The sequence below is a fragment of the Melanerpes formicivorus genome, unplaced genomic scaffold (assembly GCF_026170545.1).
Source record: "Melanerpes formicivorus ecotype bairdi unplaced genomic scaffold, bMelFor1.0.p_v2 SCAF_122, whole genome shotgun sequence".
NCBI classification, from domain to species: domain Eukaryota; kingdom Metazoa; phylum Chordata; class Aves; order Piciformes; family Picidae; genus Melanerpes; species Melanerpes formicivorus.
Genome location: NW_027142474.1, coordinates 882,382 through 904,414, shown reverse-complemented (window position 1 = coordinate 904,414; position 22,033 = coordinate 882,382). Strand labels below are relative to the sequence as shown.

At 50.8% G+C, this 22,033-nt stretch overlaps 1 protein-coding gene across 5 annotated transcripts in view; it reads right to left on the bottom strand.

Annotated features, from left to right (window-relative positions):
• Positions 1-20,096, bottom strand: part of RECK (reversion inducing cysteine rich protein with kazal motifs) — a 30,254-nt gene extending 10,158 nt beyond the window's left edge. For 4 of the 5 annotated variants that reach the window (XR_010991017.1, XR_010991018.1, XM_068167729.1 and 1 more), the window contains exons 1-14: positions 20,017-20,096; positions 18,166-18,224; positions 16,661-16,735; positions 15,193-15,229; positions 14,470-14,555; positions 13,924-13,971; positions 6,703-6,736; positions 5,131-5,328; positions 4,209-4,476; positions 3,139-3,318; positions 2,024-2,236; positions 1,398-1,534; positions 496-636; positions 118-306 (exon numbers count right to left, since the gene is read on the bottom strand). Coding sequence is in view for 3 of the 5 variants with exons in the window: in XM_068167729.1 (XP_068023830.1) it covers positions 118-306; positions 496-636; positions 1,398-1,534; positions 2,024-2,236; positions 3,139-3,318; positions 4,209-4,476; positions 5,131-5,328; positions 6,703-6,736; positions 13,924-13,971; positions 14,470-14,555; positions 15,193-15,229; positions 16,661-16,735; positions 18,166-18,224; positions 20,017-20,092 (1,741 nt within the window). In the remaining 2 variants the exon portion in view is untranslated. Of the gene's footprint in view, positions 1-117; positions 307-495; positions 637-1,397; positions 1,535-2,023; positions 2,237-3,138; positions 3,319-4,208; positions 4,477-5,130; positions 5,329-6,702; positions 6,737-11,223; positions 11,304-12,886; positions 12,949-13,923; positions 13,972-14,469; positions 14,556-15,192; positions 15,230-16,660; positions 16,736-18,165; positions 18,225-20,016 lie in introns of those variants that run through there. The other variant, XM_068167731.1, reaches the window with a different exon arrangement.
• Positions 20,097-22,033: the final 1,937 nt, after the last annotated feature.

Sequence of the window (22,033 nt, the reverse complement as noted above, 5' to 3'; positions counted from 1 at the left end):
CTCTGCGTTTGCTGACAAACTGCATCAGGTGCTCGGGGGACAACCTGTGCCACCTCCAAGCTCACCACTGAAGGAGCAGGTGTTGTATGAAGGTAGAATTGCTCTTCTCACACTTACTTTTTCTTTGTCCTCCAACAATGCAAGACTTTTGGAGGTCAACACACCTCATTTCCATGCAGTTTTCCAGCAATCCACTGTGCCCACAGGTACAAATCTTGTAGCAACCAACATCACCAGCTGAGGATGGAACCTGGATAAGCGTGCCCTGGCGCACAATAAAATCTGAGGCCTCTCCCAGTTTGCAACCTGCACAACGGAGACATTTTAGCCCTTACTCAGTGAACACTTTGGCAAAGGAGCTGCCACTCCTTGGCTTGTGGGAAAGCTCAGGTGCTTCCAGAGCAGCCCTGCTCTCGCCACTCACTTCACAGAGGCAGCTACAGATGACAGCTGCACAGGCAATGCTCTGAAGCACCTGCAGAAGCCCATCCTTACCTGGCACACACAGGTATGGGAGACACAGCTCTCCTGCTTGACATCCTTTCCTGTTGACCTCACACAGCTGGTTGGCTGCACAGGGGTTGGGGTTACAGGGATGTGTCACATCCTCCACAATGCTCCCTAAGGAGCTGGGGCCTGGAAACAGAGAAGAGCACTGGCACCGACTGACATGAGGCTTGCTCTGCTCCAGCCAGGCATGGCATTCCTTAACACCCAACAAAACCATGGGCTTGACAGTCCTGAGAAAGGGTTGTACTTCTTTTAGCTATACCGGTAGAAGATTGACATGGCAAGGGAGGTGACTTATTTCAAGAGCTTAGTCCTTAACCCTGGACATAAGGGCCCAGAGGAGCCTTCACAAGAAAAACCTATTTCTTCTGTCCTGTTTCCCCAGGGATTCTCAGTGACAGAAACACAAACTGGCAGTGACCGGCAGCTTCACCCAGAGAAGTCCCACAGCCCACTGGTCTGAAGCACACTTGATGTTTAACCAGGGCTGCTGTCCCAGGTGAGCTTTGTTTCCACACTAGCAACGTTCTCCTGTTAGGAGAGTAAGGGAAGAGAAAGCGGCACTGCAGCAGCTGCCTGAAGAGGCCCTCCCCACCCAAAGCTTCACTGCACTGTCTCCCTGCGAACCATTGTTCTGTGGAGGCAAGCTCTCTGCAGCAGCCCTTAGTGACCAAAGTTTTACTGTTTTCAAAGCTCCCAGGATTCTGAAAAAGAAATAATCTGGAAGAAGGTCTAAACCAGATCCAGCCTATGAAGCCAGGAAAGGGTTGAACCCTACAGTGAGAAATAAGCAACAGGAAGTAGTAAGAAGTGTTGGAAGTTATGCAAAGCAGAGGTGAGCACCCAAAGCCCCTTGGCTGCTGTGCTGCACAGATGCTGGCACTTACTCAGGTATGTATCCAAGGGGATGCAGCTCTCCAAGTCATCTGTTGGAGACAGGAGCTCACAAATGCTTTCAGCTGAGTGCCCTTCAGGGAACTTATTGTGATCTCCACACTTCTTCAGTATTTCCACACAATCTGATCTTCAGAGTAAATAAGAAACAGAACTTCATGAACACTACTTGGAGCAGAAAGGTCTGGTATGAAAGAGGTTTCTTCCCCTCCCCAAACCCAGGACTTTCTCCTGGCTCCCAACAAACTGTCTGTGCACACACATCCCCATGTGCTTCAAGTTCCACCCAGGGCAGGCACAGCCCTGTGGCACCAGGACAGGGCCTGCAGCTTGCACTGCTCCTCCTCTGAGCACGGTGATCTTTGTTTCCCAGGGCACAACACCCAGCTGCCATTCCAGCCCCTGCACCTGCATCTGCCACAGCTGAGCTCCATCTCACTGCCTGCACTTTGAACTGGCCTCTTTCCTATACCATCCATCACCCACTGGCAAGTTCTACTCTTTTTTAAACAAGCTTCTTTTTTTCCCCAGACCTTGCTGTCAGTTGCAAGTGACCAGTAGGTCCCAAAACCCAAGAAGAGGGAAGGTTTGCTACCAACAAAAGTGCCAAAATACTTACTTGCAGATAATGCTTCCTCTAGATTTGCTGTGGCAAGGTTTGATCTGCAGGGAGCAGGCAATTGCCTTCCACATTTCTGGCTGGCATTTCTTAATGTCAAGCACAGGAATATTGATAAAGGGCATCTTAATACTCCCTTTTTCCCAGAGCTTCATATCATTCATGGCTCCCTGGTCTGACTGCGTGTTGCAGCTCCTAAAAAGTTCTGTTGGTCTGAAAATAAGAAGTGAGGCTGTGGCACATCTAGAGGAGAACACCACACATCTGACACTTCCCCATGGGGATGCGGCAGCCTTGAGGGGCCTTTTGCTTGTGCTGCAAACACAAATCAAACCCTTCCACAGTTGAGCAAGATCAAAATCAGTCTGAATTCTGCTCTTAAGGACAACAAGCTCTTTAAGGTTGAGACTCCCTTCCTACTTCTCTCTATGGGATCAAAGATCTCTTACATCTTCCTCACCCAAGGGAAGTCGATTTCGAAGCAAATTTCTTCAGCAGCCTGAGCACCTGGACAGATGTTTGCTGGTGCATCACTAACACAAGCTGGCTTACTGCTTGTGCAGGCTGTGCTCACTGCACAGGGAACACTCAGCCACTGGGCACCATTTCAAGGGACAGCTCTGACAGCTCACAACATTTTAAATGTTTTTATGAAACTCAAGCTATTTAATCTGCAGCTCTTCCATTACTGCTTCAGATACCATTTTTCAATCATGCATTTAGCCCACAGAGTATAACCCCACAGAAGCAGCTCTGAAAGAGAAGGGATCTTTAAGAGGATAACATGGACATTAACAAGCATTTGAATCTCATGCATAGCGCACAAGGTTCCAGCCATCAGGGCTGGCTTGTCTGGACAGCCAGGCAGAGGAATATGCTGCTAATAGATGCTGACACTTCAGCTCGTGGCCAGCTTGCGCTTGTGGTCCTAACTCCTGTTAAATACATTCCCAGAAGCTTATTCTAGGGCAAACCTATTTCTTGTCACAGTGTCTAAGCATCTGCAGGCAGACAGCTCCATGCAATCTCAGACTCAGCCTGACAAACATTTCACTGCATTTTTCACACCAAAGCACAGGAATGCCTTTACAAAACATTCAGTGTCTCTCTCCTACCTGTTATTAAAATTAGTGCAGTAAGTAAGATTTCTACAGCCCAGCTGACAAGGTTCTCGTACATCTGCTAAACAGGTCAACATGGAAACTTCAACTGCATTATACTCACAGAAGCGATCAAACTCTTGCCAGCTCTGTGAATTGCCCCAGCTCGTGCTATAAAGCTTAGTGCAGAGCTCTCTGGAAAAAAACACAGGCAGAGGAGGCAGAATTAAAGGAGGGGCAGCTGTTCAGATAGGCAGGAGCCTGCTGTTTCCTTGCTGTGGATTCACAAAGCCTACACCAACTGCAGGAGATTGTGCTGGAGCCCACCAAGCCTGCAGGGGTATCCCAGCATGAGGCTCCAAGCAAAGAGACGCTCCACTGACTCTCTGCCTAGGGATACTGAAAGGTCTGGAGCCAGCAAGGCTGAAAGACTTCAGAGCACAAACCTGCAACACCCAGCAAAGACCTAATAGCTGAACCCTGGACTAAGGGCTGTAATGTGGTCACTGTCCCAGCTGAGTTTACTTGTAAGACACCTAGGTGAACATGAGCATCAACAACTACCAACCCTCTCCTTCAGCTCTAAATCACACCTCACCTCCTACAAAAATGACTGCCAAGCAAAATACATTTCTTCTCCCCCCAGTGTTTGAAGGTGTCCTGTTTGCTGCCTGTGTTTGAGATATTTCCTGGTGTCAGGGATGCCCAAGCCACCTTGTTTGCAGCTGTATCCTACAGACTGCAACTGTTCCCACCCCTCCTGAAAGTACACAACCTCACTGTACTGTCACATCGGAAATGAGAGGGAAGGATTTCTTTTTACAACTGAGAGCTGTCCCTGCCTATGGGGGGGGCGGGGCTAGAGGAGGTAACTCTGAGCTCCCTTCCAACCTGAGCCATTCTGTGATTCTCTGATCAGTGCTGGGCAGGGTGTGAGCCTCATCTGATCACCCAGACCTGCATCTTTCCTCAGAGTTCACAGACCTCTGGATTTAATGCACACAGCAGTACATGGGCAAGGGGCTCACACAAGACAAGTTCTGTAGCATTCTCATACCTGGAAATGAGAGCAGAGAGCTACTGACCTACACATGGAGGAATTTGCTTTAGAACAGCAATGGAGCTTAGCCCCATCGAGGCCTGTGGAAGGCGGAGGGTGCACAGTGACTCCTGGGTGAACGGAGCGGGAGCTCTCTAGAAAGCATTGCCAGAGCGGATCCTGGGGCAGGGGCATGGTTTTGCAGCCTTCTATCAGCCCATCCACAATTTCAAGCTCTGTTTTCATGGACATGAGAATCCTTTTGCAAGCAGCCTGACACGCATAGTCCTCTGCTCTATCGCAGCAATATAAACCTGCAGAAAGGTTGAAACGGGCGAGTGGTTGAGCACACAATGGCCACCAAGAGGCAAGACAGAGGCTTCCTTCCCTCCCCACTGATCTCAGACCACAACAATCAATAAATAATGCCCCTGCAAGCAGAAGTTGCCCTTCTACCGATGCTTAGTTACAATACAGAAACACAGGAACACCACTTATGCAGAGGTGCAACAATCTAACTTACAATAGTGTAACACGGTGGTAGGTCGGGCTGGATGGCCTTTGGAGGTCCCTTCCAAGCCAGCCCATTCTATCATTCTATGGTAACAGCCATGAATGAGTCAGTGAGATGGACATGCAAGGAGAGGAAATAGAAGCACTTTTACACCTCTGAAACACTGCTTTTCTTGTGGTCTTCCAACTGACTGCAGAAACTTTTTGATGTTGCTTTTGTATTTCCAAGTATTTCTAGATCATGGTTTTTTGTGGGTTGTTTTTTATTTTACCAAGTTTGGACCAGATGATCCTTGAGGTCCCTTCCAACCTGCTTTTCTATGATGACATCCCCTGACCCCACATCCAGCAGCAAAGTGACAAACACCGAGGGATCTTATGTACAAGGTGTACACAGTCCCCAGGGCTTTTAGTGCTTCTGTACCTGACAGCACAGAAGGAAGCTCCATACTCACTGTCTGTAGGGTTCCTCATGGGGTAGGACTGTGTGTAGTTGTTGACACAGTGCACGAGCTGGGGGCTGATGGAGGCACAGTAGCTCTCGACGGCCTTGATCTGCGAGGGGCCGGGGGAGGAGTCGGTGCGGAAGATGGCCTGGCAGTACTCCCGGCAGTTGGTGTGGTGCCCTGCGTAGCTGCAGCACACCGAGCCCACTGTGGACACAGGCAGAGACAGGCTGTGGGCTCAGGGCTGAGCAGGGTGTGCCACAGGCTGACCTCATGGCACTACTGACAGGAACAAAGAGCAGAAACCACTCTGTGCCCTGTCAGAACAGCCTGACTGCAGAACGGCAGGGAGCACCTGTGGCCAGCCACACTGCATCTGATTGTATGGCTGCACAAAATGCCCCTAAAGCCATCCTGAACTCAAGCTCCAGGCACCTGCAAGCCAGCTGGATTTTACCTCCAGCTATTTTGCTCTTGGCCTATAACTGAATTATTAGACAAATATTAATAAAGTACAAATACGTATGATAGGAATTGGTAGGCAAGTATTAACAGTGCCCTAGTAAATATCAGAGGAGTTATTAGAGAAATATGAACAGCATGCAAATAAGTATCAGAGCAGTATCTAAAACTCACTAAGGCCCCAGACAGCTGACATGGTAACCAACCCATCTATGTAAATATCCTTTTACTAGAATCAGTTGTGAGACACTGACTTCATTTCACAGAGAGAGACAGGCAAGAGAACACTTGCATGGTGCAAGACTTCACTTAGGGAGCTAACTTCTGTACTTAACACTCATCAAACAAAAAAAGCAGAAGGGAAAACTGAGCTTCTAAGCCATCATGAAACAGGACAGAAGAAGGAACTGTACCCCAGTGAAACCTGGCATCATTTAGATGAGCAGCTGTGCCAATTTTAGGCTATGACTCTAAAGATTTTTCACAGATCTTGAACAGAAAGCAGTAGAATATAAATAAACCACTACTGGGTGTAAAAAGGAAAATAACAAGCGTTGTAAATGCTCCATTGGAAAGAGAAGGCACTTAAGGTAGTCATGTAAACAATTTCTCTTCTCTCTGGGAGAAATTCTAACTGGCTTCTGCTTGACCTTGGCTGCATTGTTCTGGCTAAGTCTAACTTCTCTCTGTTCCCTTCTCTTGTCCCTTTTCTGTATGGGGCGGGAAGAGGGGCCAGAAAAGGAGAAGCCAGTAGCTTCCCCTGGCCTCTCACCAGGGGCTCCTGGTGCTGTTTGTTAAGAGTAAATCCCTGTGAATGTTGTAGATCCTGTGTATTTGTACACACTCACTGCACCCCTAGAGAGTGCAGCTCAGATTGTAAACACAGCTTTCCTCTGTTCCCTCCTGAGCTGCTCTGCCAAAGTTAATGTCGGGGCGGGGGGGGGGGGCGGAATTTCAACCCACCACAGCAGCCCAAAGCCTTGTCACCTGAACAATAAACTGTATGCCAGGAACTGACTCCAGGTGACTCCTGTGCACACCCACAGGATCCCTTCCACTTTACAGAAAATGAGGACAGAGAGATGCAAAAGGAAAACAAGATGTTCATAGTATACTTACTTTCATTTCTGTTAATACAACTAAAGAGAGCATTCTGAAATCAAAACGAGAACAGTGTTACAAGGCAGAAAGCTACAGATGAACACTTCAGCATCCACTCATTCCTTACACCCAGCTAATAAATCTAACTTTGTTGTTATTTGCTCCCAGCAGATTGGATTACATCAGAAATGCTGCACAGAAATACTGAAAACAGGAAATAAAAGGCCAGGGGTCACCTGAGATCTGTGTCTACCCCTAATGAAACAGATAAATACTCAAGCAAGCAAAACCACTTTCCTGGACTAAGCAGCATGTTCATAACATCATTGAATGGTTTGGGTGGAAGGGACCTCCAAAGCTCAACCTCCTTCCTAAACTGAGGGGCCCAGAACTGGACACAGGACTCAAGGCATGGCCTGACCAGTGCTGAGCACAGGGCAGAATGACCTCCCTGCTCCTGCTGGCCACACTCTTCCTGATGCAGGCCAGGATGCCACTGGCCTTCTTAGCCACCTGGGCACACTGCTGGCTCATGTTCAGCTGGCTGTCAATCAGCCCCCCCAGGTCCCTTTCTGCCTGGCTGCTCTCAGCCACTCTGACCCCAGCCTGTAGCTCTGCCTGGGGTTGCTGTGGCCAATGTGCAGAACCTGGCACTTGGATGTGTTCAATCTCCTGCCCTTGGACTCTGCCCATCTGCCCAGCCTGGCAAGGTCCCTCTGCAGAGCTCTCCTACCCTCTAACAGATCAACTCCTGCCCCCAGCTTGGTGTCGTCTGCAACCTTACTGCTGATGGACTCCATCCCCTAGTCCAGATCATCAATAAAGATATTGAACAGGCTGGGGCCCAGCACTGGTCCATGGGGGACACCCCCGGTGCCTGGCTGCCAGCTGCATGTGGCACCATTCACCACCACTCTCTGGGCTCAGCCTCCAGCCAGTTCCTGACCCAGCTCAGAGTGCTGCTGTCCAAGCCAGGGGCTGACAGCTTGGCCAGGAGTTTGCTGTGGGGCTGTCAAAGGCTTTGCTGAATCCCAGGTAGACTCCATCCACAGCCTGCCCCACAGCCACCAGGCAGTCACCTGGGCATGGAAGGAGATCAGGTTGGTCAGGCAGGACCTGCCCTTCCTAAACCCATGCTGGCTAGGCCTGATCCCTTGGCCATCCTCTAAGTGCTGTGTGATTGCACTCAGGATGACCTGTTCCATGATCTTGCCTGGCACTGAGGTCAGGCTGACAGGCCTATAATTCCCTGGCTCATCCAACTGGCCCTTCTTGTGGATGGGCACAACGTTGGCAGCTTCCAGTCCTCTGGGACCTCGCCAGTGAGCCAGGACTGCTGAGAAATGATGGACAGTGGCTTGGCCAGCTCATCTGCCAGCTCTCTCAGCACCCTAGGATGGATCCCATCCGGTCCCATGGACTTGTGGGGATCCAAGCAGCTAAGGAGGTCTCTAACTACTTCCTCCTGGATCACAGGGGAACTATCCTGCTCCCTGTCTCCATCTGCCAGCTCAGGAGGCCACCTGTCCTGCAGACAACCTATCCTGCTATTGAAATTTGAGGCAAAGAAGGTGTTAAGCACCTCTGCCTTTTCCTCATCCTTTGTAACTACGTTCCCCTCCGTGTCCACCAAGGAGTGGAGGTTGTCCTTGCCCTCCTCTTGCCATTCATGTATTGGTAGAAGGATTTTTGGTTGTCCTTCACAACAGTGCCAGGCTAAGCTCTAAATGGGCTTTTGCCTCTCTAATTTTCTTTCTGCATGACCTAGCAACATCCTTAAACATTCCATCCGTAAAGTAGTTCCAGCCTCCCAACTGCTCTCGCTGCCATGTAACCCACAGTGCCAGAATGCTATGTTCCAGCCTCACAACTGTACCATGTGTCTGTGGGCAGTGACACTTGTCTCCAGTCAAAGACAAGTTCTAAAGGGGACAGTACTGTGGTGAGCATCACCACTTTCCTCTCTGTACAGCCACAGATTAATGTAAGCCCCAGGCAAAGCCCAGCAGCAGGGCACTGTGAGAATGACCCCAGCAGAATAAGCACAAAAGGTGAGCTCCTCTCCCAGGCATCATTATTTCAGTGACCATAAATCACAGCACAGCTCTGCTGAGAACACCTCTCACAGCTTCAGGAGCCTTCCTCTGCCCTTTGTGTGGGCCTGGAGAACTGCTCTGTTTCCCACACAGCACAGGAGCAGATGTGAGGAGTGCAGCCACACAGACAGGAGAGGATCTTCCAGGAAATAGCAATGACTGAGCTGTGGTCACCTGCTGGTAAATGCAGCTATTAGCAGCACTGGACAGCAGGTCTAATCTGGGTTACTGACCATCACCTCAGCACAGGGCTGAAGCCATCTCTCACGTGTCAGGATCAGCAGCTTTCCTGCCCACTCAGTCATGCTTCTGAATTCCCTAGTGAGCAGCAGCAGAGAAAGGCAGCAAACAAATAAAAGCAGAGATACAGGCAAGGAAAATCAAACTAAAAACCACCAAAGGAAAGAGCAGAAAAGGATGTTCTCTTTAGAAGAGGAACTAAGCCATCAAGGCCTCGGAAAATGAGGGCGAAAAGGCAATGCTGTGTGCACACAGGGCCTGGCAGTCCAGGTCCATCTTGTGGATCAAAGATTGAGAGAATAAAGATGACAATACTGAAATGTACAGAACGTGACTTGTGTACTGATCTCATCTCTCAGATTTCTCCTCTCCTAAACCCAGTGCTGGGATTCAAGCCAGCCAGACTGGAAGTGGACACAGGGAACAGAACTGTGTCAGAGACCTTTTGGTGTGGTGGGAATCAAGAACAGCAACTGAGGCAGATCCAGCAGGAACCACAGCCCAGCTCCCTCACCAGAAGCTCTCTGAAGGAAGGCTGCAGCCAGTACTGCAGGACCTGGCTGGTTTTGCTCTTTTTGGAGCTCATGAGCTGCAGGTAACAGTGCAGAGCCCCAGCTGCTGCTCACAAACACAGGGCAGGACACTTTGCTAAGGGACTGGGGCACTGCTTTCCTGCTGTAAGCACAGCTTCTGTGTTCTGAAGGGAAAGGGGCAGCAAAGCTGCTCCTTCACACCAGAAATTAAGAGTATTTTGCTAAAAATCAGGATTATTCTCCTCCCTGAAGGTAATGCTGGTTTCTGTGTTCTGGTGGCTCCGGCAGGACAAGCTGAGTGCTGCTGCCTTGGGCAGCCTAACCCTCATGGGAAATGTCTGAACACAGACCCCAGCCAATCAAGGCCATCTTAATTCAGAAGCATAACCTACAGTTAACAAACACACTGGGAAACAAAATACTTTCTGAGAACAATGCCCAGTTCACCCCTCCTGAGCTTCACTTTCCTAGACTTTACCAACAGAAGCTGTTAGCAGGTAGCACACTGAGGTTTAGTGGAGTCTACTCAGTTTTCAACCAGTGGCACACATCTGTCAAGAACTTTAAACACCTACAATCATTACAAGACCAAGGTATCCTTCAGGGATGTAAACCAGCAAAGAAGTGAGAAACTTGCACAGTGAGGTAGAACAAAACCCCTGCAACTTAAATCTGGGCAAAGCTGAGCATTCTCTCCACCTCCTCTGAAGAGCAGAGACAAAAAGTACCAGCAGATGCCAGTCCTGATAGATACAACCCCTGGCACATGGACAGAGGCCCACCCTGAATTCCTTAAGCAGTCCTCCCAGAAGCCACACACAGCCATGTGCCTTCAGAGATGGTTAAAGCCACTCTGGAACCTCCTCCTGAGCAATGTCCTGCGCAGCTCCTCCAGGGCTGAGCTGCTGCCTCCTAGTAATCCACACAAGCAGCTGACAAGAGACATAGCCTGCTGACTGGGCTCCTCCGGCAGGGGGATCAGCAGCCAGCAGTCAACAAAATCTTCACACAAGGCAGGGCCAAACCCTGGTTATAATCAAACAAGCCAGGACTGTAGTACAGTGAGTCCCTGCTACAGTTCCTGAGGCTGCAGGCACTGTATTTGACATTTTTGTAGTCAAAAACTGCAAGAGAATGAACTCAGATTAAGCTAAACTGTGCTCAAAGCTGCGAGAGCAAAACCACCTTCAAACAAGGCCATGCAAAGTGCTGTGTGCTAAAACCTGCTTCCAGGGCAGAAGCCAATGCCTGGCCACGTTTTCAGTTACATCTTGACCCCAAGGCTGATATGAAGAATACTCAGCTGCAGCAGGGCTCTGAGTGCCTCCTAACTACGGCAGCCTGGAGGTCTTCCTCACACACATGAAATGAGAGCCCCTGATGAGCAGAAGTCAGCTCAGCAGCAGCAGCAGCACAGGGCTCCAGAGCTGCAGTCTCAGGGACGTGTCAGCACCATCAGCACTACCTTTAAATAAGTGACCTTAATGCACCACGAAAGTCTTTCCAGCTTATTCCAAGTTTGTTCTTTTCAGTTACTCCCCCCAGCACGCACTGTCCACAAACTGAGCCTCAGCTTTACGCAAAACCTTTAAAAACAGGACACCCATAAAATCCTACACACAATCCATAGTATACACTCCTTTGTCCTTCTTCCTTTGACTATTACCTACCTTCTCATGTTAGAGGAAGATGAACAGGATAGCAGAAAGCTGGAAGTAGTAGTGAAAGGTAAGAGTTGAGATGCACAGAACTAGAGAAAAAACCAAGAGGACAAAATGAGTTTATCTGAGAGCAGGAGGGGTGAAGAAGAACTTCCAGAGTAACATTTTTCACAAGAAGGCACACGAAGAACATTTCAGCAGTGTTCGAAAGCGCTCAGCAAGCTGTGCTATTTAATTTCTGTGGGTAGTGCTACTTGGAAATAAAACCTATTCAGTAGGACACACAGCCTGCAATGCACTGACCCAAACCACACAGTTCCACTTCCAAAACCCATGAAGCCTCCAGAGCAGAGCCACGGGCTGCACAAATGTTTACAGCACAGCTGGTGCATAGACATCTGAGCAGAAGAAGCACCTGCAGCATTCCTGCAAGAAGCACATCAGTGTTCCAGGGGCTCTGCTGCTCTACAACCTGAACCACCACACTGCAGCTCCAAACCTGCTGGCACCTCTAGCCTGAAGCTTGGGGTTTCACTGCTCTGAACCCTCTGCCCTACCCTGCAAGACTTATCTCACCCTCCACGCTCACTCCCCAGCTTAGTGGCAAGCTGAGTAACTCATGAAGCCACTTCCCCAATCTCCAGAGGTGACAAAGAACTGTGCACAGTGCAGTTAACCATTGCCAGAAGCCTGTGAAAATCCCCTGGATAGTCCTTCACAGTATCACAGTATCTGTGAGGGTAAGTGAGCTCTGGGAGCTGGGGAGCTACAAGTGTGCAGAGAGCGAACACTGCATGTCCCCAGGTCAGCTACTTTCTGCTTGCACATCCTGGTACTCATCTCTTCAACAGCTCAGCCACATGCTCGAGAAGTCATGAGCAAGCTCCAGGACCTGCACTGTAGCTCATTCTCAGCCTGGCTCTTCATTTGTGCCGAGTGAAACAGGAATTCTGAACCACACACTGAGTAGGTACAACACCCATTTGTAGGCTTTCCGACCACGTGCCTTCACTTCCAACCAGCCATTCCCTTTCCTGGGCTTAGTTTCTTCCCCAGATAGCCCAGCAGAGTACAAAGGATGGTCCTGGTCACTGACACCTGAGAGACTACAGAAGGGGCAGGACTCATTTCACTATAGCACCAATAACACTTGGAAGAGATAGAATGGCCAGGGTGTGAACAAGTGCAGGTTCCCCCCAGCAGCATTTTCTGAAACTTCCTGGTTTAGGCAGAACTCCTTTGACTTTTCCACAGGCAATGGGTCTCTGGAGAGCATGGTGAATACTATTTTTCCTGAGACACACAGGAAAAGCCCTGGTCATGCAAAATTCTGTAGTTAACTGAAGACCTACCACACCAGAGACTTCACTTCTATCCCTAGCACAGCGTCTGCAGCTACTACTGCTAATGCTCATTAGAAAATGTCTCTTTCCTTCTTCAACAACCAGGAGACTGAGTCCTTCTTCCGTTGATTTTCTCCTCTTTCAGTGTTGCGTAGACAGAAAGAGGAAAGGTTTTCTGCACAGTAACAGCAAGATCACTCTCGTGTAAGGGAGAGACTCGTGTTCCAAAATACCAGATAAAAACTGGAGAAAGAAGAAGTAGGAAAAGCAAACAAGGCAGCTCTCTTATTTAAAAATCAACATTTTGCAGTCAGTCTTTAATCTCTTACCTTTCCTCTCCTGTTCTCCTCCAACCCATACTGGCCAACCTCCTGCCTACAGCAGTGCAGATCCAGAGAGAAGAAGGAAACAGAGCAGCGTAACAGAGGAGAGCTTGCAGGTGCTGACAGCAGAGCACATCACAGTGTGAGGAGACAGAACCACTGCACACAAATGCACTTTAAAGAGCGCAAGCTGGGGCAACCTCAGCACTGAGGAGTCTGGGGAAACACTCTTGTCTGAAAGGACTAAAGCAGGATGGGGTGGGAGGGAAAATGGAATTTAATGTTGTCTGGAAACCTGCTACATTTTCTACCCAGATCAAGAGAACAGAAAATTGTCTGAGATCCTGAACTGCTGATTATGAGCAGAATTTATGCAGGACTACCTAATTCAGCAGGAAAGGAGACAGAAGGGGGAGCAGTACTCAGGCTTTCAATTAATCACACATTGGAGGAAAAGAAGTCCTAGCAACCAGCATTTTCACCAGCTGTTGAAAGAACAGACAGGTTTCTGAGAACTGCCTGATGATTAATTTTAAGAGCAGAGCAGTAAAAATAATTTCAGGCATTAACAGCTTCACTGATGGTACCAAAAACTATGTATTTGAAATAATTTACATCAAGAGAAGATGTTAAGCTTGTTCTTTGCTGGGTTTATTGGTTTAGGTCCTTCCTAGGCTGACTCCCCCACTACAGAAGCCAAAATGTTCCTGATGGAGTGCATGCTCACAAGGAGTGTTGCCTTCCACCAGAATCCCTACAAAACAAACTCCTTGTGGAGTCCTGGTCCCCATTTTGAAAGCTGCATCTTTTCCACCCCAATTTTGATGTATGCAGGCAGGTCTAAGTACAGTCAAGATCTGTTTACAGAGGATGATTCCAGTTCTACACACTGGAGGCAGGGGCCATTTACACCGGGTGAGCACAAGCACAGCCAAGAGTTGTGATTGCAGGAGGCCTGGACCTTCCTCTTCTACGGGCTGCTTTCAGCAGAAGTTATAAACCAGTTGGTTCTTACTAGGATGCAGCCACACACAGACACATACCTCATACTCCTTCCTGCAGACCTTCAGAACGTCACTTTTTGCAGAAGCCTGAAAGACACAGAAAATTCTCCATTGGTAGTAGAAAATAACAACATCACACTGCAAAGGACAGACGATTCTGCATTCTGTCAGCTGTGAGACCCATAGGTACCCAATCTGTTCAAGTGCTCCTTTTCCAGACCTAAGCAGTCCATATAAAGCTTTAAGACAAAAAAGCAGAAACCACGACTCTTGACCCTACATTTAATTAACCCCCAAGTCCCCTGTTTCTGCACCAAGCTGGTTGATACTGGAAGCACACAAAGCAGCTGTGGTTCTGTGGAAGGTTCACCAGTTACAGCAAATACAGGAAACACAGGAAAGGGAAGACCTTGGTCTCGTTTCTGGATTCGGGTTGTTGGCATTTACCACCACCAGCGCTCCCTGGGCAGTGCCTTGCCCTTCTGTGAGGAGCTGGTTCTGATGTCAGAAGTGCATTCAGCAGCGCCCAGGGGAATCAAGCTGGAGCGTGCTCCCCTCAAGCACGGAGCAGCAGCACAACCTCACCTGCTTGCAGGCTTGCCGGCACTCCAGGGTGATGGCCAGCTCGCAGCAGCCCAGCCCAACCCAGCCCTCAGGCTTCTTCAGCACTCCTGCAAGAGAAGGCAGCACACAGGGCAGCAGGCACAGCAGCTGTGCCTCCTCAGCACCACCTCCTCAGCCCTGCCACAAACTGTCCCCTCACGGCTTTCAGAAGTGCCAGATGCCAGAGGAGCACCAGCTAAGCCCAACTTAATCTCTTTTTCACCCCACCTTTTAACTTAACAGTCCTGCCTTGTGATTCATGCTTTGACTTTCCAAACCCACCTGTACCCAACACACTGGTTCCTGATCTGAGCCTCTGCACTTCTTAAATTGTTTGTCCAGTTCTTAGTATTTCCCCATGACTCAGTTTTCCCCCAATTTACACTATTCCAAATCCAATTTGGAATTTAACTCCTCCAAAGATACCCTGCAAGTAAAAATAACAGAAAACCTTTAAAAGAAATAAACTTTGGCATTTCTGGGGTCTGTCACAGAGGCAGAAGTTTAACCACATAGATACAGGAACTGTTTCCTCACCAGGAAAAGAGGTGTGAAAAAATGCAGAGAACAGAGCTTGGGCTGAAGGGCACCAGACACCAAATGCCAGTTCTAATGGCAGGGAAATGCTGAGGAGATCTGTAGGTGCCTCACATCAGAATACGCACATGGTGGCAAAGCAACACAATCCAAACTGGCATTTCCTACCTGGCAAGGAAGAATTGATACAGCCCCACACTTCTCCCTGAAAAGCAAAATGACAGGAGGTAAAAGTCACCCTATAGAGTATGAGAGTTTCTAGGAGACACAGCAAATCTGGTGTGAGCTGCACTGCTGAGGTTTTACATCCAGATGTCTTCTACCAAAGTTTATAAACATTACCACTTCAGTGACCTCAGTTTACAGACAGACTGAACAGGGAACCTGCCCTGAACTGGAGTTACACAAATCACCGTGTCAATCCTGTTCCCCCCTTCTGGATACTCTCCAGGCCTGCACTCCTCTACTGCACAGACATACCCTGCTCTTCCCCTCGGGGTATGAGAGACAAAACCAGCAGCAGAACCAATGCTGTCCACCACTCTGACGTGGTTGTGTGCCACGGGTTTTACTCAGACCAGGACCTGTCCGTAACTCCCCAGGAGCTCTGAGCTGATGATCCACAAAACAACATACTTGGGCCACCCAGGAGGAAGGGACCTAGAGGCAAACACACTCCTGCAAAGTTGCTCATGAAATGTTATTCTGACTGACTGCTCCTATGTAAGAGTCTAGATGTGTGATAGATGTTGGATTTGCCTCGTGCAATGCTTTCAGGACCAGATGTAAGCAGGCAAAGGCGTTCATTACGCTATACAGCAAAGTTCCATCAGAAGGCACAGGTGTCACATCTCAACTGGTCATTTTCTACTGGCATAAGTGTAATTAAGGTCAAAATAACCAAACAATATTTTAATACATCCAACCAAATTCTGCCCAGTTTCTCTCCTTCAGTTACAGGGTGTTTACATTACTCTCAGAGTCAAAGACAAAACACAGCTCTCTCTAATTCCAGCAAAGGCAAATCTTCCCTATAGTCCTCTAAAGCTATCCGAAAACAATCCTCCTACACTCCTGCCCACCACCTGTTTGAGCTGGATGTGTGCCTGAAGCTACCTGGAGACAAGAGTGACACTGTCGAGGGGAAACCAGAGTGATACCAAAGCTGACCATTCTGACAGCAAATGTGTTGTGATATTCCAAGCTGTTAAAAGATAAGGCTCCAGAACTCACAACCTGAAGGGCAGCACTTAACTCTTCCCCCAGCAGATCATCTCTTCATTGTTGCAGCTTCATTGTTTCAGCAATGCACCAGAGAGCAATGATCTTACTCATGCAATGAAAGCACTACTAGAGCTATCAACCACAGCTCACACAACACAGCCTCACCATGCATGATGGCCAGGTGTGATGGCTGTGGAAAAAGAGCAAACCCTACTGTGAGGATCAAGTGTCACTGACACTGATACTCCTAACAAGGAAGAACAAGCCTGAGGACATCCACCAGTGTTTTGTCAGCTTGAAATTCAGTAAGCAAATAAAACACAAGTAATTAAAAAAAGATCATTTCTGTAAGCAAAACTTGGCCAATAGAAGGGTGCTGTGCTTTCTTGAACCAGAACCAAGCAAGCCTCACCATTGCCTCTGGACAGTACTCAGGTGCTCGCTGCAGTAAGTGCTTCAGTCGGGAGTCACTCTTGGAAGACAGAATCTGCCAGGAACCAAACACACCAAGTTGTAGAGCTGGGCCCAAGCCAACCTCATGAAGTTCAACAAGACCAAAGGCAAGGTCCTGCAGCTGGCTCAGGGCAATGCCAGGCACCAACACAGGCTGGGCAGGGACTGGCTGGAGAGCAGCCCTGGAGAAAAGGCCTTGGGAGTGCTGGGGGAGGAGAAGCTCAGCAGGAGCCAGCAGTGAGCACTTGCAGCCCAGAGAGCCAAGCAGAGCCTGGGCTGCAGCAAGAGAAGTGTGGCCAGCAGGGCCAGGGAGGGGATTCTGCCCCTCTGCTCCACTCTGCTGAGACCACAGCTGCAGCTCTGGGGCCAGTTCTGGAGCCTCTGTGCCAGGAAGGCTCTGGAGCTGCTGGAAAGTGTCCAGAGAAGGGCCACGAGGAGGAGCAGAGGGCTGGAGCTGCTCTGCTGTGAGGACAGACTGAGGGAGTTGGGGTTGTGCAGGCTGAAGAGGAGAAGGCTCCCAGGAGACCTCATTGTGGCCTTCCAGTACCTGAGAGGGGCTACAAGAAAGCTGGGGAGGGACTTTTGAGGGTGTTGGGTAGGGATAGTAGCAGGGGGGAATGGAGCAAAACTAGCAGTGGGTAGTTTCAGACTGGATGTTAGGCAGAAGTTGTTCCCCATGAGGGTGGTGAGAGCCTGGCACAGGTTGCCCAGGGAGGTGGTGGAAGCCTCATCCCTGGAGGTGTTTGCAGCCAGGCTGGATGTGGCTGTGAGCAACCTGCTGTGGTGTTAGGTGTCCCTGCCCATGGCAGGGGGGTTGGGACTGGATGATGCTTGGGATCGTTTCCAACCCTGACAATTCTGTGATGATTTTATAGATCTAAACACCCCAAGCTGTGTGAGTAACATCCATGAATCTAAACACACCAAACTGTGCAGCATCCCATGCAAAGACACAAATCTAAACAGAAGTTGTGGAGAAATGTTTCCAAGCATGAACTCAGCACAAACAGCCTTTGGCATTACCTCACGAACAGAGAAAGCAGCAGACTGGGGCTGGATTCACAAAGCTACATGTCACAGTACCTCAAATGCTTAGCTAAGAAACAAGAACTGGCAGGAAGCAGGAACAACCAGCATCCTGTTCCTCACTTTACAATGAAAAAAAATGGGATCCAAAAGCAGAGCACCCAGAAAATGGGTCAAATACCTTCACCCCTCCCGTTTTCTAACATGCTTAGCACTTCTTGACCCAGTCCTGACACAAATTTGTATCTCTGTTTCTGCTCAGCCTTAGCAGAGCCTGCTTTCCACCACGAGAAGCAGACAGGCTCAAACCCTTCAGTTCTCAGGAGAACAAGAGTGACTTTCCACCTGAAGGCTCACACAGAGCATCAATTGATCATAACCCTGACCCTGCCACACCATTGTACCACTGAGGGACAGAGCAGGCTGGAAGAAGCTTACCTGCTCACAGACATCGTGGCACATCTGGTTATCCTTTGCATGGTAACAACAGGACAGGCCTGTGGAGAGCAAGGGCAGGGAAGAAGAGGTTTAAAAGGCTTGAAGCACTTAACTGTCATTTCTGAACAGAAGCACTCACCTGATGGCCTATTGATTTGTCTGGTCGTCCAAAGAGGACCACGAGAAATTTCCCTTCCCAAAAGGACAAAAAAAAAAAAGAACAGCTCTGAAGCTGACACAGATCTGTTCATCTGGTCTGACAGAATCACCCCTGCCACTCGCAGTCACCAAGAGGGGATCTCACTCCCCTTCCTTCAGCTGCTAGCCACCTTTCTGCTGCTACATGTGCACCAGCTTGGCACCTACCAAATTCCTTCACCAGGCAACACAATTTATTAGCCATGGGGTAAATAGATAAGAAGCACAAAAAGGGAATGAAAACTCACTAGAAAGCTAGAGACTGTGTAGACTCTCCATGCCTGTGCAAATCAGCTCATCTTACAGAGCCTAGGAGTACAATATTCTGCTGGAAAGGCAGGAAAGGCAGGCAGAGCACAGTGCAAACCCATCCACAGCATCCTGCACTAGCAGCAAACCAAGGCGAGCTTTGGCACTCATGCCAGGGGTGGATCCATTCCAGAATCCACTCCAAACAGTCCCTCAGTTCTCCTTCCAGTTCACTTCTAGGACACCTCGTGACACCACTTTCAGCCACCCCTTGCTTCCTCATGCCCACTTTATCTTCACTGGAACGTGTCCAGGTGTCCTTTCAGGATCTCATTCGGGAGTACTACCCACACCTGCCCACTGACAACCTCTGCCACCTGCCCCAGCAGCGTGGGAAGGTTTACCAACAGGATGCTGAGCCACAGCATGGCACAGAGTCACAGAAACATTCTGCTTGGGAAAGACCTTTCAGACCACCGAGTCCAGCCATTTCTTCATCCCACCAGCTTTTTACTGCCTTCTTCCTAAAGAAATGAGAGCTACACAACACCAGCGGAGCACCCCCGGGCGCCGCGCTGTCCGAAAGACATTCTGCGTTCGCAGCACTGCCAAGGCGACCACTCTCTGCCCGTGTCCCAGGCTGGTGCTGCCTCCTGCCATCACTCCTTGTCCGGTCCCATCGAGGAGTTATTTGCTGTCCCGGCCAGTCTCACCACGACCCTTCCCTCTCGTCACTGTTCGGCAGCCCAGTGCCTGCCCCAGCGCCAGTCTCCTGGCCGAGGACGCTGGCATGCCCCGGCCACACCAGCCCGGGCATACCGGGGCCGCTCTGACGTTTCTTGTGCCAGCCAGCAGCCGCGTCCGGAGCGCGGCACTAGCGCTCGGAACCTCCCCGCCGCCACCCGAGGCACGGATCCCGAACACGAGCCCCGCACGCAGAGCGGGTACGATCCGGGGGTCTGTCCCCGTCACGCCGCCGGGCAGGATGCAGGGAAGAGGCCCTTTCCCTGCTCACCGCTGCCTCCGCTATTCGCGCTCCCTCTCTCCGGTTGCCGGTCCTCGCATCAGGGCTCCAGGGGGTCCTCTCCACGGGGCCGCGAGGCGGACACCGAGACAGCGGCAGCGGGAAGCGGCTCCGACCCCGAACCCACCGCCCCTGGACCCCGTAGGGCAGATGCCGTCTCCGTTGCCCCAGCCCCAACCAGTGCGGCCCCGGCCAGCGCGGCGCCGCCACCACGGCTCAGCCCCAACTGCCGCCGCCGCCGCCGCCGCCGCCGCCGGGCCGCGTCACAGCCTTGCGGCGCCACCGCCAGGCTCTGGCTCCTCGCGGCCAGCCTAGGCCCTGCGCCATGTTGCTGGAGAGGGACCTGCGCGTCCCCCCGCGCTCCCCGGATCGCTACTCACCGGCGGCCCCCGGGAGAAGTAGCGGAGCCGCCAGGCAGAGCAGGGCCCAGGGCCACGGAGCACCCGCCGCAGACATGGCCCCGTCGCGCAGCCCCCGCCCGCTGGACGGGGCCGTGACGCCGGCAGCGCCCCCCGCCCCCGCCCCCGCCCACATTGGCCGCGGCTGCCTGGCCGGGCCGAGTCCGGCGGGCTTGCACATTCCAGCGCCCGGGGCCGGGCAGTGGCGAGCTGTCACGCCGGGAAGCGCGGCGGATGGAGGAGCGCAGGGCCGGCGGCAGGGCCGGGGCCGGCCATGCACCATCTCCGGCGCTGGGCTGCCCGCGGGCACTGGTGCTGCGCTGCCTGTGCCGGCCGCTGCCCGCAGCCTTCGCCCCCTGCGGCAGCGAGGTGCTACCCGGAGGCGGAGTGGTGTGGGAGAGGACGAGGGAGAGAAGAGAGGTGATGTGGGAGGCAGAGGGCCTCTGAATTCGTTTGTTTCTGTCCATGACGTATCTGGAGTATGGATTCATTTCTACATGGTCCCATGAGAGCGCTGGTGGTGCGAGGCCATTGCATGCTTGGCATGGCCCAGTGTGCCCTGCGAGGCTGTGGGGAACTGAACTGCCTGGTGAAAGGCGCAGGTCACCCAATGGGAACACTTGAGGCTGGGAGGACCTCTGGGTCATGCAATGATAGAATTGTTTGGGGTTGGAAGAGACCGGTAAGATCACCCAGTCCAGCCCTCAGCCAAACACCACCATAGCCACTGAACCCAGTCCCCAAGGGTCATGGCCACAGGTTTCTTGAACATCTCTAGGGATGGGGACTCCACCATCTTAAGGAGCCTGTTCCAATCCTTAACCACTCTTGCAGCCCCAAGGTGAACTTTGCTGGAGTCCCGTCTGCCTGCTGCCTCGTGAGTCGGATGTCACCGGGAGCCCACACCAGGCGGCAGCAGATCCAAGAGCGAAGGAGCCACAGGGCCAGAGCTGCAGCCTGGTTTGGTGTCTGACAGTGTGGGAAGTCTGAACCCACGAGGTGCATTTTTCCCCAGCTGTGCTAACTGGTTTCGTTCGGCTCGATGCAGGAGGAAGGGGAACTGCTGCGCACTCTTGCTTCCCCTGAACGCCATCTGTGTGCAAAGCCAGTAGCAAAAATCATTTGCCCCACAAGCAGGCAGGCAAACTGCCCCCCCTGTCTGGTGATTAAAAGGGTCTGCATTGTCCCTCCAAGTCACTACTTCAGCTCAAGGTGAAATCTCTGAGACCACCCAAAGTGTTTCCTTCACTGTGAAGAAGCAAAGCGAACTTTGGAATAATAACTTTTAAAATTTGACTTTCAGAGAGGAGAGAATCAACATGAACCTGTTTGCTCTAGAGAGCAAAGACTTGGTTTGAGAGCCTGGGTCTGTAAACTCCTGCTTTCCACTTAAATCATGCGCGCTGGGCTTCATAAAACAGAATCCCTTTGGAATTGCTTCCTGCCCATTGCTTAACAAGAAATGGAATTTTGGAGCTCGAAATAAATGCCCCCAGGGTGAAGCAGTTTGCTGCAAGTACACTAGCAGTGATAACTACAAAAGTCCTTCTGCCAACGTGTCTTGTCTTTTGCTGCTAAGGGGAAGGGAATCTTCGGTTCTGCAAGCTGTGTGTCTGGCCCAGCCTACCACTTGTGTTGGCTTCAGCAGCTAGTTCATGGTATCTGCTGCTGAGCAGCAGTGGTCCTGCTGCTTATTCCTGAACACCGCTGCAGTGTTTGAAGGTTGGAACATGACTCCATACTTTGTGTTGAAGTCTCCTTCACCATAGGTGAAGGTCCTGGTGCAGCCATGGTCAGCATCACTGTCCCAAAGGTATACTGGCAGACAGCTGAGCTGACCAGGCTGCCCTCAGGAGCCAGGCTGACTGCGGCCCCTCTGGCCTTTCAGCAGGGCTTTCCTGGGTTTGAATTTCACATAGGATTGGCTCTGTCCTGAGATGCTCATACTGTGCACCTGAAGAATTGGCTTCCCGACCTTTGAAGATGTTATCTCACTACA